The sequence below is a fragment of the Gordionus sp. m RMFG-2023 genome, chromosome 1 (assembly GCF_954871325.1).
Source record: "Gordionus sp. m RMFG-2023 chromosome 1, tfGorSpeb1-WG-v2, whole genome shotgun sequence".
Classification (NCBI taxonomy): Eukaryota; Metazoa; Nematomorpha; class Gordioida; order Chordodea; family Parachordodidae; genus Gordionus; species Gordionus sp. m RMFG-2023.
Genome location: NC_088775.1, coordinates 51,572,359 through 51,592,703, shown reverse-complemented (window position 1 = coordinate 51,592,703; position 20,345 = coordinate 51,572,359). Strand labels below are relative to the sequence as shown.

General features: G+C 27.0%; 1 protein-coding gene across 6 annotated transcripts in view; it reads left to right on the top strand.

Moving 5' to 3' along the window:
- The window catches only part of LOC135922250 (electroneutral sodium bicarbonate exchanger 1-like), a 138,745-nt gene that overhangs the window by 114,491 nt on the left and 3,909 nt on the right, over positions 1-20,345 (top strand). For 4 of the 6 annotated variants that reach the window (XM_065456660.1, XM_065456663.1, XM_065456661.1 and 1 more), the window contains 12 exons: positions 615-873; positions 1,163-1,342; positions 1,604-1,717; positions 1,932-2,096; positions 2,315-2,493; positions 4,338-4,410; positions 4,991-5,059; positions 12,606-12,782; positions 12,831-13,157; positions 13,425-13,529; positions 15,440-15,551; positions 16,301-16,565. In XM_065456660.1, coding sequence (XP_065312732.1) covers positions 615-873; positions 1,163-1,342; positions 1,604-1,717; positions 1,932-2,096; positions 2,315-2,493; positions 4,338-4,410; positions 4,991-5,059; positions 12,606-12,782; positions 12,831-13,157; positions 13,425-13,529; positions 15,440-15,551; positions 16,301-16,565 — 2,025 coding nt within the window. The remainder of the gene's footprint in view (positions 1-614; positions 874-1,162; positions 1,343-1,603; positions 1,718-1,931; positions 2,097-2,314; positions 2,494-4,337; positions 4,411-4,990; positions 5,060-12,605; positions 12,783-12,830; positions 13,158-13,424; positions 13,530-15,439; positions 15,552-16,300; positions 16,566-20,345) is intronic. The other 2 variants (XR_010570813.1, XM_065456662.1) reach the window with 2 other exon arrangements.

Here is a 20,345-nt window from a genome sequence, read left to right as displayed (position 1 = left end):
ATATTATTAAATTAATATTATAGACTCATTTTACTATTATATACAAAATAAAGTATACATTGACTTAAAACACATTTATTTGAATTTGACCGGTCAAATATCGGTCAATTGACCAAAGCATAATTGGCTGGTCAAATACACAATTTTGATAAAAACTATATTAAAATGAAATTAAAAAAGCATAAATGTTTAATTAATTAATTATGGATTTAACAATTATAAGGAAAATTATATTTAAAAATTTCGATTTATATTTTTGTCTAATAAATAAAAATTCTTTCGCTTTCTTGGTGATATGTCTAATTTTACCCCAAAAACTTTTTAAAAACATAAATGTTAAAAAAACGAGCCGTTAGTGGATGTTACTATTGAAATGAAAATAAAATTGTTGAAGTCCTTATATTTTTTTATTTTTTTTAACCTGGATAAGCGGATTGATTGTTAGTGTGGGGAATGAAGAGACACAAGTATAGTCCCATATTTAAGATCTACCGAGGGCCCAAGAGAGGGTTTTCAACCCATCAGATCTTAATTGTTTACTTGTGATAAAGATGGTTGGGTATGTGAGCGAATTATCCGTTTGAAATAATTACAAATTTATAATAATTTTTAAGAGATCAAGGCCTAAATTATCTATCCTTCCGTTGCTGTATAGGCCTATGGACCTGCCTCATACTACTCGTAATAGTAGCTACAGATGCTAGCGTGCTGGTTAAATACGTTACTCGATTCACAGAAGAACTCTTCGCTTCTCTCATAAGTCTTATTTTTGTGTACCAAGCTCTTAAAAACATTTACCATATTAGCAAGGAATATCCTGTCATTAGACGGAACCCCTTACCTCTGGGGCGATCTTTGCTAACCCCTTCCAACGTAATACACATCTTTATTATTAAATGAAATATATCTATGCTGCTTAAAATTTAAATTTTTGTAATTTTGTTCATATTTTAAACACGGTTTTTTTTGAGAATTATAAATATTGAAAATGAGAGTTCATATTAAAAACAAAATAAACATCTCAATATTTTTTTAAGTAAAAATTTTTTTGGTTTAATATTTTTCTTTCTTTCGTAAATATATAGAAAGGTCCGAGCCCTATTTACTTAATTTTTTTTTAATTATTATTTAAATTTAACCAATAAATCCAAAATTTCACAAGATATCCACTTTAATGTCGAATTATTCTAAAGCCATTGCTGATTTTACGGATGCCGATGGCGATCACGGGTATCCTCATGTTTCCGACGTTTTTTTCTTATCCGTCATTCTCTTCCTCGGCACCTTTTTGTTGAGCCTTGTTTTTAAATCTCTCCGAAATACTACATATTTCCCCATGATAGTAAATGAATTAAAACGATATAACATTCCCTTAAATTTTCTATAATATAAAACGAGCGTATAAAAAGTTGAGACTATGAGTAAATCATCCGAATAGAGATGTGGTAAAAAGAAGAGAATATAAATAAGGTTAATGTTATATCGACATAATTTCATTACATTGTTTGTTATGTCAACATAATTTCATTAAATTGAATTTTAAAATTATTTCTTAACATCATGATTTTCCGATAATTAAACGTTATTATATAACACCTAACAGATTAGGTACACTATAAGCGATTTCTCCGTCCTATTTGCAGTACTACTAATGCTTGGACTAGATTTCTATTACGGATTGGCTACACCTAAGTTATTGGTCCCTCGCAATTTTAGGGTAATTTCTTAACACGTTGTATTATATCATCCATCCTGGCTTTCTCTTTAAATTGACTGAATATAGGTATTTAATTATAAGTTTTTGATCTTTTATGTATATAGTTCTTGATATTTGTAGTTATTTATTTATCCATTTCATTTTTTTTAATAGAAAGAATTAATATTTAACTTTTCAAAAATTGATATATTTTGAATTAAAAAAATTTTTTAAGCCCACTTCTCCTCTGAGAAAAGGGTGGTTTGTTAACCCTCTAAGCGAAAATCCTTGGTGGACGTCCTTAGTTACAGTGTTCCCGGCACTTTTGGCAACCATCCTCATTTTTATGGACCAACAAATTACAGCTGTTATTATTAATCGGAAGGAAAATTTACTCAAGGTGCTATGCTATTGTTATCTTTTTTAAATTAAGAGAATTATGCTGCTTCCTATTGAGATAAGGTAGGTTATAGGAAATCTAGAGCTAAGGAGGAAATATTTTGAAAAACGTACTCTTTTTAACATAAACTTATTCGCCATTTTTTTGAATCATTTAATCTATTCTGTAATTATTTTCTTACTATTTTTTAAATATATGACATGATGAATTATATATAGAAAGGATGTGGTTACCATCTAGATCTACTTGTCGTGTCCCTATTAGTGGCTATATGTTCCTTGCTTGGAATTCCTTGGTTTGTGGCCGCCACCGTACTCTCCATAACACACGTCAACAGCCTCCGGGAGGAAACAGAATGTTCGGCCCCAGGAGAGAGACCCAAATTCCTTGGTGTCAGGTCCCTATTAATTAAATTTATGTTATTTTTTTTTCAAGGATAGAAGAAAAAAATTGTTATAAGAGAATTTTAAAAGTCTAGGAGTGTATTTATTGATTACCATTAAAAGGATAATGTTTATCGATTCTTCAAAACATATTCCACTTTATATTTTCAGTAATTTCATAAACATCATCCCTTAGAACTTTTCAATCACAGTTTAGACAGATTTTTTAATTAATCAGATTCGAATCACGATCTTTTCTAAAAATATAGATCAAAATCCATAATAAAAGTTTTTTTAAAAAAAGAATCATTCACTCAAAGCTTTCATGAATAATGCACATATTTTTATAATCTGGATCACTTATTTTATAAAATCTTGAAAATATATGCCCGATCCAAAATATACCAATAAAAAAAAATTTATGGTGTTGATTTATTGTAAACAATATTTTATAATTATATAACTGCACCAACAATTTTAAAATTATATAACAACTGCACAGTGGCGTAGCATGTATTAAAGAGGGGAGATTAGGAATTTATTAGGAGGAATGGGGGGAGGGGGTTCGATCCCTAAAACTTATTTACTTGGCCCACCTTTAAATGATCTTAGTTATTTTTGATTTGCATGTGGTTATTATTTTTTTCTTTTTTAAATATGTAATATCTATATTAGTGGGCATTATTAAAAAAAGTTTAAAATAAGAAAAAATTGGCATCATGCTATAGAATGGAAAATATAGAAGAATGTACTATTTACGCTTATATTTATTGCCTAAACTAGTAATCATTTAGTTTTGCGATCCCAAAAAGAAACGAGTTTTGAACAAAATGCTATATAACGTCACTTTTTAATTGTGAAATGAACCAAGATTTTCAAACATTAATTCTGAAACTTCAAATTCTGTAGTACTTAATACATTTTATTACTTTAATCCGTTTTGTAGATGGTTTAAAGAGAAACAAATAATTAGAAGAATGAGTGGGAGAGATCAGGAAGAAATTGTGAAGTTATTTTTAATTCGCAACAGATAAAGGTCACATTTAAGACAACTCTTGCTTACTTAGGCAATAATTTAAAAGCCTGTAAATATATATTGAATATGTTATTTTTCTTTTAATAAATGCATTCGCAATATATGCATGGATTCGCGGTAATGCTCTCGTTAATAAATTCGCACAAATAATTTTGTGGTAAAAAAAATTGCTATGAAGGCGCGATAAAAGTTTCGCTATAAAAGTTCCACTAAAATGTATTCACTCCAAAGTTTTCGCGCAGATCAATTCACGATATTGCCTTCGCATTAAATGTTTCGCGGAATTGGTTTCGCGATATTACATTCGCTCTACTTCTCGATAAACAACATTTTTAATCAAAGTTTCGCGGAATTGACATGATACGAGATTTTACTCTATTTTCTTAAATTTTTACAGCTTCTGTTTGGCTAGAAAAATATATCTGTATTATCTCATTAAAACCTGCTGCGGATGTGACTATTTTCTAGTGAGCTGTCCAGTGATTTTATCAATTCACTTGAATTAAAGTTTTAAAAATTTAATTTGACTTAATATCGGCTCAATTTTTTAAGTATAGTTTTGACGAATTTATATATTTTTTTAGGCCGGAACCCAAAATTTTAATTGAGAATATAAAATATTAATTTTTTTTGTCTTAATTATTTTATTTTAATAATGAGAAGGTATCGTTTTTACAAAATTAATTTTTAGCCCGTTTTTTCTAGGCCCCGAGCAGCAAGGGATTCTAATCTGAATCAACTAAAATTGTTATCACGGCATTCAAATATGCTTATCTCATATGAATATAATTACATATATTTTATTTTTTATATCCTTTACAGGGAACAAAGACTTACTGGATTTCTCATATTCGTATTCATTGGCTTATCTGTTACGATGACTAAATTATTGCAAGTTTACCTTTTTGTTATTTTAATAAAATTTAGGAGGCAGATTTTTTTTAAATAAATTGGATAGAAGATGTTTTAGAATTTTTCGTAACCTTTTAAATGAGAAATTTATTTAGGAATGAAGTTGCTTTATTATTGTCTTTCATCTTAAATTTTAATGTAAAACTGCATGGATCCCCAAACCTGCGGAAACTCTTTTCTGATTCGGAAGTTTGAAAATGGATGATATGTGAAAACCTTTATTTTATAAATGTAAAAATTAAGATAATCAAATATCCAAATATTATGATGATTCTTCACAATTCGTTCTTTTTATATCTTAACGATTTTATAATTTAAGTGCACAAATTATCTTTGTTATCTCAAAAAACATTTAAGTTATATTATTGATCTGATTTCAATAATATAAATATACCTTTAACCACTTGATAATAAAAATTGAATTATCCAAATATCAGATCTTAAGCTTTAGTGATAGGTAAAAGTTAACATTAAGCTACATAACATTACTATTTTTATTAAGAATTTTATGGTAGCTAAACCATGGATTATACAAAATTTTTTAAAAAAATATACGAATAAAGTACATACCTATGCCCGTTCTTTACGGCGTGTTCCTATATATGGGGATTTCTTCCTTGAAAGGTGTTCAAGTAAAAAAATATATAATATTTAATTTTAAATTAAAAACTAATTATCGATTCCACGTCTTCATGTGAAAAAATAATTTGGAGAAAAAGATCAAGATTTATCTCGTCCAAAATATTTTCTTTAACCCTTTAGAAGCCTCCCTCCCCCTATGAAATATACATGAGGCCGCATTCTATTATCGCGCTGTCTTCCATTTATATAGACATTGGCTTTACATTCCGCTTAAGATATATTTTAAAAATTTTTAAACAGAATCATTCATTAATACATTATAAATTGAATAAACCATTCATTAAAATTAAATTCAATCTTTTAAATGGGGTTGTTTATCTAACTCCTATCAAATATTGGAACAGTGTTACATTTTTTTAACAACTTGAAAAAAGTAAACAAAATTTTTGTGATCCAGACCTAAACCGAACCGCGGGTATCAAACGTTATTATTTCAGAACCTAAACAGTTAAAAAGTTTGTCTGAACCTAACCTCAAAAAAGATTTATAAGGTTTCTTTCGATATCTTAATTCTTAAAGATTATTAATAAATTTTGATTGATAAATATCAGTAAATATTTTTAGATATTCTTGTATTGTTATTTGAAGGTGCAGATATCTAAATTAGCATATGTGTTCTCAACCATATAATTTATTCTTTCTTTATATATATATGGTGAATTCCATATCAAATCAACAAAAAAAAGTCGATTTTCAACCCGACCCCCTTCAATTTTTCTTAAATTTTGTATATTGGTAGTATATACTATAACTAATAAAAAAATGAAATTTTACCTTCCAACACTGTTTACCCGCTAAGATATGGCCGCTTAAAGCGCGGAAAAATGGTACATTTTTGACAAAATGCACTTCATTTATTTTCAAATATCTCGAGAAATAATTATGTTAGAAAAACAATTTATTATATTGTAGCTTAATAAAAGTTCTTTAAAATTACATAAAAATAAATATGATGGACATTTTATTAATATCGAAAACCGGATGTGTAAAACCGGAAATGGCCATAGAAAACAAAAGGTTTTTTTCAAATTTTTTTTTCTGTAGATAGATATCACACCGCTTTATATTTGTACAAAATCCTAGACTGGGATGAACATGGGTTTAAGAGTTATCACTCTTTATATGGCTAAAATTGAACAAATTTAACATTAATATACTTTTTAAAATTCAATTTAAATGTTGGCGAATTCTTAGTTATTGCAGACTTTTCAGAAAACTGTATTTGTAGTGCAGAACCATGCACAAGGATGTAATCAGACCAATAATCAAGCCACTATCAACTCTTTTATAATTTATTACCCTAAGAACAACATAATAAAACATGTAAATTTAGTGGTTATATCAGATTGTTTAAAGCACAACGCATGTGCATTTTATTTATTTTAAAAATTAATCGTATTCTTGAAGGAAAGATTTAATAGAGTTGCTAAAATTTATTATTTTTCTGATGGAGCAAACCAATATAAAAATAAAGATTTCATTAATCTCTACAATCATGAAAATGATTTTGGGATAAAGGCTGAGTGACATTTTTTAAAATCGCACAAGGTAGAAGTCCATGCGACTTGAGGGCCGTTACTAAACGATTAGCAGCTCGAGCAAGCTTGCAACGTCCATATGAACATCACATAGCAAGAAATAATATCTATGGGGTAAATTATATATTTGTGAGCAATAATGAATATATGAACATAGAAAGTCATCTTGAAAGCAGGTTTTTGAGAGCAAAGAGAATTTCTGGAACACAAAGTTCCAAGCTTTTATTCCCCTAGACGAAAACAAAAGTCATGATTTATTAAAATTCCTTGGATGATTATAATATATGATATATTTTAATTATAAATTTTTGATTGCATTATATGTAATGCAATTTGAGGCAAATAAAGTTATAAATATGTTTAGAATTATTTTATCAAGTAACTTCGAGACAAAATTTAACTAAAGTGTTAAACAAAGCTCATTATTCTAGCCACTTCTCAAAAATTTTGATAAAGAGAAAAAAAAGTAAGGATCTGTCATTTAGACATAATTTTTAATTAACATTATTTCATAACTATTCATTAAATTAAAATATGATGATATTAATGTTAAATTTGTTCAATTTTAGCCATATAAAGAGTGATAACTCGTAAACCCATGTTCATCCCAGTCTAGGATTTTGAACAAATATAAAGCAGTGTGATATCTATCTACAGAAAAAAAAATTTGAAAAAAAATACCTTTTTTTTCTATGGCCATTTCCTGTTTTACACATCCGGTTTTCGATATTAATAAAATGTTTATCATATTTATTTTTATGTCATTTTAAAGAACTTTTATTAAGCTACAAAATAAAATTTAAATTATTTTTTTAACATGATTATTTCTCGAGATTGAAAATAAATGAGGTGCATTTTGTAAACGCTTTAAACGGCCATATCTTAGCGGGTAAACAGTGTTAGAAGGTAAAATTTCATTTTTTTCTTAGTTATAGCATATACTACCAATATACAAAATTTAAGAAAAATTGAAGGGGGTCGGGTTGAAACCTTGGTTGATTTGATATGGAATTCACCATATATATATCCTATACCTATAAATAGGCAAGTCAAAGGGTAAACAATTGTTTTTCGATATTTTTATCATTATCATACGAAATAAATTGTTCTACCCCTTGACCACTTGATCCCCAAAAATTTTTCCCCGGACGTCAATCATACAATTACATAAATAAATAAATAAATATATAAACACATTATCATATCAATCCGCGATTGTAAATTACACCGCCATTGTTGAATATATATCAATTATAATCATTAAATAAAATAGTTAGACGGCCTGGCATGGCCTCAGGGTTCTCCAGCACTTCTTGTGCTGGGGAGCCCTGCAAATATTGTTTCCCAGTCTTGATCTACGTGGTTTCGTAATTTTTGGGGATCAAGTGGTCAAGGGGTAGAACAATTTATTTCGTATGATAATGATAAAAATATCGAAAAACAATTGTTTACCCTTTGACTTGCCTATTTATAGGTATATCGAAACGCAATATCCCTAGCGGATATATATATATATAATTTGTCAGAAAAGAAGTTTGGAAATATTTTAATTATATACGACTCATTGTTTTTTAGTGATAAAATTTTAAAAATATGCTTCTCTTACATAGTTCTAATAATTTTATATGCGAAAAGGTTCAAACGATATTATTTTTTTTACTATTTTTTATATTAAGATCCCTGATCCTTTTATAATATTTTCAAACTTAGTTATTATTAATTTTATTTTTTATAATATATTCAGGATTGGGTAGTATCGCGAATATCGATTACTGAGAAAAGTTAATATAATATCCCAAAATTTATAAATCGAATACATTTGCGCGAAAATATGACGAATGTAGAGCCGCGAAAGCATTATCGCGAACATAAGAAATGCAATATCGAATATATTATCGCGAAATATTAATGCGAATGCATTATCGCAATTGAAGTAACTCAGTTGCAATATCGGGAGTACAGTTTAGTGAAAATTATATTTTAAAATTCATCGGCCTTTAGACAGACTTAGTAGAACGGAAGAATGGGCCTAAGTGGTTTGGGCTAAAAACTATTTGAATATTTTGGAATTATAATACCTGCAATTAATTCCAATTAATATTCAGAAAAAACAAATCCTATCCCTTCTTCTATTGGGCTTTATTTTTAAAATATAATCAAATATAAAAAAAATTTCCTTAATATCAAAGAAGTAAAATAAATATAGTAAAGTTGTTATAGCGATAAATTTTGCTAATGGGGAAGAAAATAAATAGAAAAGACCAGGGCTAGTCGCTACAAGAGGCTTGTCTTTAACGGATTTTATTTTAAAATCAGAAATGTTTAGAAACACAAATTTAATTATGTGCATTTTATAATGTGTATATTTGAGGCAAAAAAATTATATAACCTTAAGTTATTTAAAAAAATTTATGATAAAAATATGTTTTTTAGTCAAAAATTAATATGTTTTTACACAACAATATAAAGCCAATGACATATAATAATACCTAGACTGACAATTCATTCATTAAAAGTGTACATCAATACAAATCAGCTAGAGACGCCATCTTGGTTACTGTAATAAATATTAAAATTTTAAACGAGAGCCTAATTTTATATTATATCTGATGCAAACTTTATTAAAGAATTGCCTGATCATCGAGATAATAAGAAAGTAAGTTATCAATTTAATTTTAGTTTTTAACATGAAAATAATTATTATAAAGGTTACCAAAATGGCTGGTCCATTAACGACGCTTAAAAATGCATTTTAATGAATGAATCGTCAGTCTAGGTATTATTATATGTCATTGTATAAAGCGGTATAAAAATATGAAGAGTTTTTAAATAATAAAATTGGCATTATATGAAATTTAAAACTCTTTTCCTATTTCAGAAAGTTTAATAATCATATCATGTTTAAATATATATTTAGAGAGTATTAATCATATTGGTAGCTAGTAAAATCAGGGCTAAGTGGTTAAATTAGATTTAGTCGTTGTTTTGTAAATTCTTATATTTGTATTAATTAAATTATGTAAAAATATGATATATTTTTATAATGATATAAAATAAGTATTCATTGGCTACTATGATAGATTTAAATCAATTCTACATGATAATGTAATAGAATTATAAAATAAATATAAAAAAATTTTAACATTTTAAAATTTTAAAATTCAAAAAATATCATATTTTGTTCATTTCCATGTCAAATCAACCATCTTTCTACCGACCCCTTTAGATTTCGATTTTTGATGAAAATTTGTAGGCTCTATATATATATGTTGGCATAGATCATAATTTTAGCGCATTAGCAACTATATTAACGAAGCTAATTAAGATCGAATATTGAATCTCATATTAATAGCTAAGTTAATAATTGATCATTATGGCGGAAACATCAAAATTAATTTTTTTTTAAAAAATATGGGTCATCCTATAGTCAGTAGAAAATTTGAAATTAATATTTCGAAATGAATATGATCTCTAATTTTTAATTTTTTAAAAAATTATTATCCGTTTATTATTTTTATAATAATTTATTCAACAAATCGATATTTATTTTAAAAATATAGCAATTTTTATACTTTAAGAATAATAGATGGTCATATATAATAGTTTTAATCTGATAAAAGTCATTTTTTTTATTGCTTATAAATATTTTATTGTATAACCACAAAGTATGTGAACCGAGTAGAACCTCGTGATTTTGTGCTTATTAAATAGTATGTAAGTTATTACTAGTATATTGCTAAGATTCTAATTTATATTCGAATTGTTTTAAAGATTATTATCAATTAATTGATAATATTTTCAATATTTTTCGCTTATAAAACCTATAGATAAATTGAATCCAATATAAATTATTTACATCAAAATTTAATATTACTGATTGTGACACAACTATGAAGGGGCATAACCGAGTAAGTCTTGAGCGTCACTAGAAAATAAACCATTCTCTAGAACTCAATAAAATCAAATATTCTATATAAAACATATAATTCTGTAGGTTTGTATACAAAAGTGATCAAACCGATTTTTAGAGGTTCGAACAGAACCGATTTTTAGAGGTTCGAACCGAACCGATATTCGTTTCGATTCGGATCCCTAGATAAAAGTCATTTTTTTATTGATTTAAAATATTTAAGTGTGTATATTAGAGATCTGCAAAAGTAGGTTCGGCGCCTATATTTTTAAAAAAAATCGGGTTCGGGCTGTGTCGGGCTTAATTTTTAAGAAAATTCGGGTCTGGTGGCAAAACTTTTTTAAAAAAAATTTCGGGTTTTGCTGGGCTGAGTATTGTGGCTGGGCTTAAAAAATTAGGCCCGATGCAGCTCACTAGTGTATATATTATATACTAAATCAATCACTATGCATTATTATTCGTGAAATTTTTAAAATCTTTACAAATTTTGTCTAAAAATGGTTTATAAATAATTAAATTTATTTCATAAAGGAATACAAAGCCTATCTATCTCGTGAGAATTCTTGGGAGATGATATATGTTCTACTGGTGGGATTAAAGAATTGACCAGTGTTGGGCAAAACTAAAATATCATCTATCAGAGGAAATTTAAATTAGGCTGAAGGTCGACAGGGGTGTAAAAATCCGATTTTTATTTCTTCATTAGTATCAATTATAAATTATAACCATCATTTGTCATCATATAGACATGATACATATCCATTAATACTTTTAAATATAATTTCCTCATTTAAAAACGAAACTTGATTTATGTTGGTTTTTTTGAAATTTGATGTATTTGTTTTTTTAGTCTATTTTGATTAATGGGAATAATCCCGTCCCCTGTGTACTTTCAGTTTCATTTAAATTTCCTCATAGATGATATTTTAGTTTTGATCATATCTCATATTATCTCGCTGATCAATCCTTCTACCCCTCCGGACGAACATATATATATTATCTCCTGAAGAAATCTCACAAGCTAGCCATGCTTTGTATTCTTTTAGATAAAGTAAAATTAAATTAAATTATATCTATCATAATTAGGAAAAATTTGTGAAGATTTCAAAAATTTCATGATCTTAATTACAAATTAATATATATATATGATGGATTCGATAAAAAAATACCGGTTTAAGTTTGGTTTGAATCCCTGCTTTTATTAGCTTAAAACTATTATATAAAGCACCATCTATTTTTTTAAATAAATATCCAGCCGCCCTAATTTTTGAAGAAATTATCAAAAAATAGTTATGACAAATAAAAAATAGTTTTAATGTTTCCCCATAATTATCAACTATTGACTTAGCTATTAATAAATATTAGATTCAATATTCGATCTTATTTAGTTTTAAATTAAAAACTAGTTATTTAACATCAGTAAAAAGCAAAAAATACATTTTTTGGTCCTTTAACCCCAATTTGTCCGTTAACAAGTTGCTAATACGCTAACGTTTTGCTTATGATCTTATGTGAATATATATAACCAGTCTACAAATTTTTATCGCAATTAAAAGGGGTCATCTGAATTTATATGCAAATGGTATATTATACCCAATAAAATATTGTCCTTGAAAATAATGGAATAATAATATAAATTATTTATATAGGAGACTTAATAAACCATTTGAATCTACAAGCCCCGGTTGTGGCAAAAATTTACTTTTACATGGATCAATCTTGAGAATAAAATAAAATATTTTAAAAAATTTATCAATTAGGTAAGTGTTTGGGCTATCTCATGGTATTTTATAAATTCAAATACAATAATTATTTTAAGATTTAGGTTATTTCCAAACAACGTTTTTTTAAAGCGGTTGAGACATGTTTTCAGTAATTTTTTATTTCCAAACAAAGAATAATAATTGATCGAATTGATTTTTTATATAGTATAATATTTGTAAATAAACGTAAAGCTAAATGTATTTCCATTTAAAAGTTATATTCACATACTTTTTTTAGAAATGTATTTATATATATATTCTAGTACATTTTTATAATATTTGCCCAACTCGGAATATATTTTCAGCCATTAATTTTTTTTTCCAGTTCATACAAAGGATATCGATATTCTTCATGCCTCAAAAATATCAACCCGACTACATGTTTTTGCGGTCCGTTAAAACATATCGCGTTCACATATTTACAGCCATACAATTGTTATCACTAGCTGCGCTCTGGGCCATTAAATCATACAAGTCCATTTCCATATGCTTCCCCATTATGGTAGATACTTATAAATATGTCCTAATTTTTAAGCAATATGACACACAGGTAGTCGCACTGGTTGGCATTCGGAAGTTGATGGAGAAAATATTTACCCCCAGAGAACTCAGCATTTTGGACGACGTAATGCCCGAGGCAGAAAAAAAGCGAAAAAGTATGGATGTTTCTTTGATAAACGACAATAATGGTTCTTCTGACCCACGATTTACTCAAAAGTCCGCCAAAAATCGAGTTGGTTTGAGACACAAAGGTCGGCGATCTGTAAATAGCGGATTGATGGGCAGGATTCTCAGCCTTTTCCGATCTGAAACCGGTGTTTGTAAATATGAGCCCGTTAAAGCCGACGCAGCTACCCATGATGGGGACCGTGATGCTGTTAATTTATATATATTTTTCTAATTCTACTTTTTATGTAACGGGAGGGCTATTCGATAAGTTTTTTTTTCAGACGACCTTTTTATGGTTCATAAACATTTAATTACAAAGTTTAACTAATAGTTTGCATAGAATGTTTAGATTGATATCAAGACATAATATTGTTTTTTTCTCTTAATATTTTAATACATATATTGAACTGAATGAGATCGGATATTATGAGAAGGTGTTTGGGCGTTAAAAATTATTTATTACACCAATTTATAGGACAATGCCCTTATAAAAGTTTCAATAAGGCCTCAGAATTTAGATATTGAATCGAACAATTTTGACGAAGAGACCAAACATTTTGATAAAGACAGTGATGCTGAAGTAGAGATTTATATATTGTTTAAGATATAAAATGGCATTTCAAATATTATTTTATTCAATTTTTATATTGCACAGATGCCTCATTTTGTGAAATTTCTTAATCTATAGGTAGTGTGTTTAAATTGCTTGGTTGGGCCGAATTGGCATGATTTTTGGTCGAAAAAATGAACTAGAACCAACCCATCCAAATAGATCGATCTGTCCACCAAATGCATGGACCCGAGCACCAACCCAAACTAACTTATTAATATGATATTTTTGAATTTTTTGCTCAATCATATTTTTATGCATAGAGGACGAGTATTTCAATATTAGTATAGAAATAAATATCTTTAGAATTATTTTTTTTAAATTGTTCTCTTATATTTATTTGATAATTTTTACTTAGAACTCTAGTTGATTCGAGTTTTGATCGAATTTAAAAACTAGAGGACAAGTAGTTCAATTCAATATTAATTAAATATTTTGCATCGAATTCGAAATAATTATCTTCCAGGACCGGGCTAACTTTATTATAGGAATTTATCGGTTTTAGATATTTATAATACATAAATCATCAAAAAAATGTAAGTAATATATGTTTATTTAATTAATAATTTTCGAGGTCTGACCTAAAGTCGTAAAAATTGGCTTAGGCTCAAGCCGACTAGATGAGGTGGCTTTGGTTCGAATCGGCTCAGGAGTTGGATTCTTCTTAATATTTTTCTTTAGTTAGTTGGCTCAAGTTTAATTTTGAGTCAATATGTATTTATGTTTTTAACCCTAATTCGCTATTGGATATTACGACAAAAATTAATTGCTTATTATATAACGAAAAATTGCCTTCCCATCAAAATATTTTGCAATGTTGGCTATCAAAAAAATTTCAATGACCTGTATTATATACCCTCTAGCGAATAGTTCTAGCCGATTCTTTCTAGCAAGTATCGATGGAAAGATGCTTCGCACTACGATTAAGTAACCCCATTACGAACTCGATTAGACAAAGATACTTTATACGATATTTTAATCATCACACTTAATAAAAATTTGTTAAGGTTATCTTTTGATTTTTGATATTCATTTATCCATTATTAATATTTGTGAATAATTATATATAGTCTTAAAATAAATAAAATAATTTTAATGAAATTGTTACAATAAGGGGTACTAATTTTGAAATGACATCATCAAAAAAGGTGGGGCAGACATTTTTCGAACTCCTTAATTTAAAAGAATTTTTTAATGCGACTAGCATTTCGGTAATAATTATATTTTTTGCTTAAAACTAATAATATAGAGAGTTACAAAATGTCAATAATGATAAAATCAGAAAATATCGTAATTTTTACCACTCTAAATAAATTATTTTGGATTGGATCTATAAAAAAAAAACTTCTCCGATCATTGCATAAGACGAAATAGAAATTTTAAAAAATATTTTTTTTTATAAAAACATAAATTTATTATTAGGTATAACATTGTTATCCTATCCTTATAAGAACACTATACCTTTCCAAAATCTTATGATTTTGATAGTTTTGATAGAATTTTTACCGGCCATTTAAAAATAAATAAAAAATAGATCTTATCATTTGACAACCATAATATTTTTTTTAACAAAACAATTATTTATTTTAAGATAATTAGAAATATTAAAACAAAATTGGACAGATCTTGTACAAAATACTAGTTTGATTTAAATCTTATTTAATTCTAATAAATTTAATAGTAATTGGTTGGGTATTTTCTGGTTCATTTTTTCTACCAAAAACCAGGGTCGTGGTGGTGTAAAACCAACTATTTAACCATACATAGGTATTATTATATAAAAATTTTGCATCAACTAATCTAAAAATTGTCCATCTTAGAACAATAGGAAAAGACATAATTAATCATTTTTTTAAAAAATAATCTTCATAAATTATTAGAACACTACCCATGTTGTAACGAATTCTTTAAATGGCGGATCAAGTGATACTAAAATCTTATTGTCACCGCATATAGATGTTAAAGTTTCATTATTGGGAAACGTCAACTCAGGTTTAAAATTCGCAAAATGAATATAAATAATTTATAAACTCCAATATTTTATTTCAAATTTAACCTAAAATTTCCAAAATAATTTTTTATAAGTAATTATTTTGTAATTTCCATCAAAGCTAAAAGAGACTTATTACAAGTAACCCCGGCGAAGGATTCTACCTTCGTCAGCAGATTTCTCTCGAAATTTGCATACACTATTTCTTAAGCATTCACTCCTCTTTAGTATGATGGTTTTCTTTTTTAAATTTTTTTTTTATTTTGATATCAATTATAAAAAAATCTTTCAAGGTGAAATCACAATTTTTTTTATAAAAAATATTTTTGCTTAGAAAAATTTTCAACTTTGATTTATAGTTTTTTTATCCTAAGGTTGTGTCCTGGTTCGACTTATTTCTAAACAGTCTAAAATGTAAAAGACTATTTTGATTTAATTATGCCACTCATTTAATTTTATAGATAAAGACTGTATATATGATATATCAATATAGTAAAAGGAGAAACTATGAGGGATGGAAATAACCAAAAAATTTAACAAAAAAAGATATTTAAAAACAACAGAAAAAAAATTGAAAAATAAACAAAACAATGCCACTAAAAACAAACTAAAATAGGGTACCCTAGTTACAAAGCTGTTTAGTCTGGGCCAAATAGCAAAGAAGGAAATTTCGATTTTGGACACTACTGCTTTAAAAACTATATTTTTTTTTATTAAAATATTTTTCTCCTCTCAATAATAAAAATGACAGTCAGAAATAAATTACCCCAGGTGTCATCCTTGACCGACACCATGAATATTACCCGTGAAGTTGAACGAACGGCAGTGTGGAAATCACTAGCTAAGGAAAAGTTCATAACAAACGCGTCAGCTTCCGCTATCAACGTATTGGAGAATCAAATGATCCCAGTTTCGGGCACCAATCCAAAGATCCACCAACATTATCATAAACACCATCATAAACAACATCATTCTCATCAAAATCATTCAGATAAATGGGGAGTTCAAGATTACGAGTAAAAAAATATATTTAGTTATTATTTTTTTTTATCGCCCTTCCCGAAATTATTGATTAAAAAAATATATACTAAACGCATTTTTATAAAGTTAAATAAAATAAATATTCCTAATCGTCTTAATCTGGGTTCTGAACCCAACAAAATTTACACCTATTTGGTATAGGTCCAGATTTGAAATTTTAAAAAAAGAATTTGGTACGTGTCCAGGTTCTAAAATAATTTAAAATGGGAACTTTTGCCAAGTCCAGGCAGACATAATCCAGATTAAGTTCGATCGAGGTCCGGGATAATTAAGTATTAATCAGGTTTTTAGGTAAGGGTTCGATACATGCTCATGATGTTGATATTAGAAGTAAAATGTCATTTTCTTCTTGAAAATTTATTCATCCTGCACGGTTTAATGATAATTTAGACTGCTGTTACTTGGAGAAAAAAAAATGTTTTGAGCAAAATTTACATTCATAAATTCCAATATTTCCCTTTTTCTCAAGTTATAAAAGTTGTATACATGATGAGATTTGTATCATGGCATATTTTAATTTAAAGAATAAAGAATTAAATTAACTGAAAATTTTTTAGTTAAAAATAATTGCTAATTTTTTAATTTCCTTTGTTTATTAAACATCCTCACCCACCCCTTACTTAACTATTTTATAGTATTATAAACGAACGCGTTTCATGAACGAAGTTTGTTTTTTTGACAAAAATGATGAACGGCGTTCCTTTTATTTTTGACGAACTTAGAGCGTGAACGCGTTCCTTTTTTATGACGAACGCGTTCGAATTTAACGTTCGTTCAATTTTAAATATACTATTTATTTGAAAAATTTAATATTAATTGATTTTTTTAAGAAAAAATCTTATATTTTATAATCAGTTTTCCTTTTTCACATTTCAATTTTTTTGACACGCCATTATTATAGTTTATTAATTTGAATATTATTGTTTATATTTTAATTTAATAGATTAGCATAAGCTTGGATATTATTATTTCATCATCATCTGATTCTGAAAATTCAAAATCAGATGAATTAACATTACCATAGCCCAAACATGATAATTATTTACAGTAACTAATTCAATACTTACCAAATGTAAAATATGTCCAAAAAGTATTATATCAGTTTCAAAATCTTCAAGTTCCAATTTAAATCGGTTGTAATATTAATTATTTCATTTTATATAATATAGCTATGTAAAATCATTAAATTTGAAGAAAAAATCTTTTTAGAAATTTGACCCCAACAATAACGATAGTTATTTTAAAATTAAAAAAAAATTAGTGGCCTAAAATATTGTCAATATTTATAGACGCAGTCAGTGGCGTAGACAGGGAGGGAGGGGGCGTTTGGGCGTGAAACCCCTCCCTCCCTCATAGCCTCCGAAAAAAAAATTTTAGAAAATTATTTTAAATTTTTTTCCCATTGCCAATAACTTTATTTATAAAACGGTTTCAATTTGTAAATAAAATTATATACGATATCAAAATGAAATATTTTTTAAAAAAAACAAATAAGAATTTTCAATTATAAATGATAACATGGTTTAAATATATATATTAAAAACTATATGTAAAATATTAAATAACAATAAAAATATATTTTAAATTTTTTCTGGCATAGTTAAATTAGATATTTATAAATTTAATAATAAAATTTATATTGTTTAACTAATAAGATAGTTTTAAAAATTTTAATTAAGAATTTTTTTTACTTACTACACCGAATGGATTGAATTAATTTACAATTTACTAAACATTGATAAAATTTTCAGAATAATGCTGAGTTTTAAAAATATTTTGCGGAGAATCATAAATTTGTCCAAAATTTTGTTACTAATTTTTTTTTCATTTATGCTGGCTACTATAGTGGTTAGACACTAATAACCCATAAAATATTGGCATCTCCAAAGAATGATGAAAAAAATAGATGGCACTTTATAAATTACAAATTATCGGTAAAATTTTGCTGCTAACTTATCAATAACCGGATATTTTCACTTTTTATACTAAAAAATTTGAATTTCTATTAAATATACTAATTAAACTGAGGAGCAGAGTGGGCATATGCCCATTAAACACTTAATAATGTAACAAATTTCCAATAATAAATATCTTTCATATAATTTTTAAGGTATCTAGAATTTCATCGAATTTTTCATATTTTGATGAAGATAATGGTATAATTTTAGTCGTTAAAACTTTTATTAATCTAGATATTTTTTTCATCGAATATTGCTTTTCACATAAGCTATTTCTTTTAATGAGATTCCCCATTTGATTGTAAGGATATATTAATGTTATCAATAGCCTCTTGATTAATTATATGAGGTGGAGAATCAATATCTACATTGTCATTTGAAGTATAAGGAATGTTTGCTAATTTTGTTATACATTATCGAGCTAATAAGTCATTCGCTATAGTATCAAATTAGAGGTCTAAAAAATGTAAAACATTTTAAGGAAAGTGGGAGGGGGGGCAGAACTGAAAAATTTTATCACATAGTATTTTTCAACCATTAGCGTCATCTACTTTTTTCTTCAATTTTTGATAAAAATGTATTTCGGAAAAGTCGATAGCGTCGCTAATGTTTTGACATCATATATATATTAATAAAAGGTGTCTAAATAAAAAGCAAAAAAAAATTCGAAAACAAACTCCCTTTTTTGCTTAAAAATACAGGTGAAGCAAGATAGGTAAACCGGAAGTTAAAGACTCGAATTGGCGCCAATTTATATTATATTTTTGATAGCCCTTTAGAAATTTATTTTATCTACAATATGATATATTATACATTTTTTTACTATAAATAGTTTTTGAGATATAAGCATTATAAAAATTTTACAGATTCCAAAGTGGCTCTTTTTTGTACTTTTGAAACCCTGTATCTCGGGAACCAGGTGTGCTAGCTAGCTAAAATAAACGGCTTTCTCATTTATATACCTATCTAAATAATTCCAGAAATTTTTAACAATTTTAAAAGGGGTCGGCCGAAAATGTGCCTTTTTTGATCGATTTGACATGGAATGACTAATCAAGTTAATCAGATGTATTATAATGCATTAGGAGTAAAATAAAAAATCAAGTTTGGATGTAACCTAACAGTTTTTACTTTTGTTAGAAATTAATCGTAAAATGACCAATTCTTGAAATCGAGTTCGATCTTGGATGGAAAAATGGGATTCGGGTTCGACCTTGAACCCCGATCCTAATACTAGTGAACTTTTTATTTTAATGAAAAAAGGTATCTAATTTTAGAAATTTTTTATATTTGTTCTAAGCATGGTCCTGTTTGCATACATTTTTAAAAAAATAGGCTCGAGCCCGGTCCAATTTTTAAAATGTGGAACTATAGACTTAATAAGAATCGATTAGTGTATTATTGGTATTGATACGAATATATAAAATTTACTGTTTATATTTGATTCGGAATTCGTTTTTTAAATATAAAATATTTCACACGGAAATATATTGACAGAATTTTTTTTATTACGCGTCTAATTTTAAACAGAAAAAATTATTATAATATTATTATGAACGAATTAAAATGCATATTTATTTATGATTCCAGCCAATTTTTTAGGCAGTTTATCTTATTTCCTATTTTTTTTATTTTTCACAAACCGTGTCCCCCTTTTTTAAAATATTTTTATTTGAATAGATAAATACTTTATTTAAAACAAATTTTCACAAATTATTCTTTTACAAATTATAATTAAAAAAATATATATAAAAGAACTGAGGGAAAAAAAAATTTTAAAAAAAGGGTACAAATCAC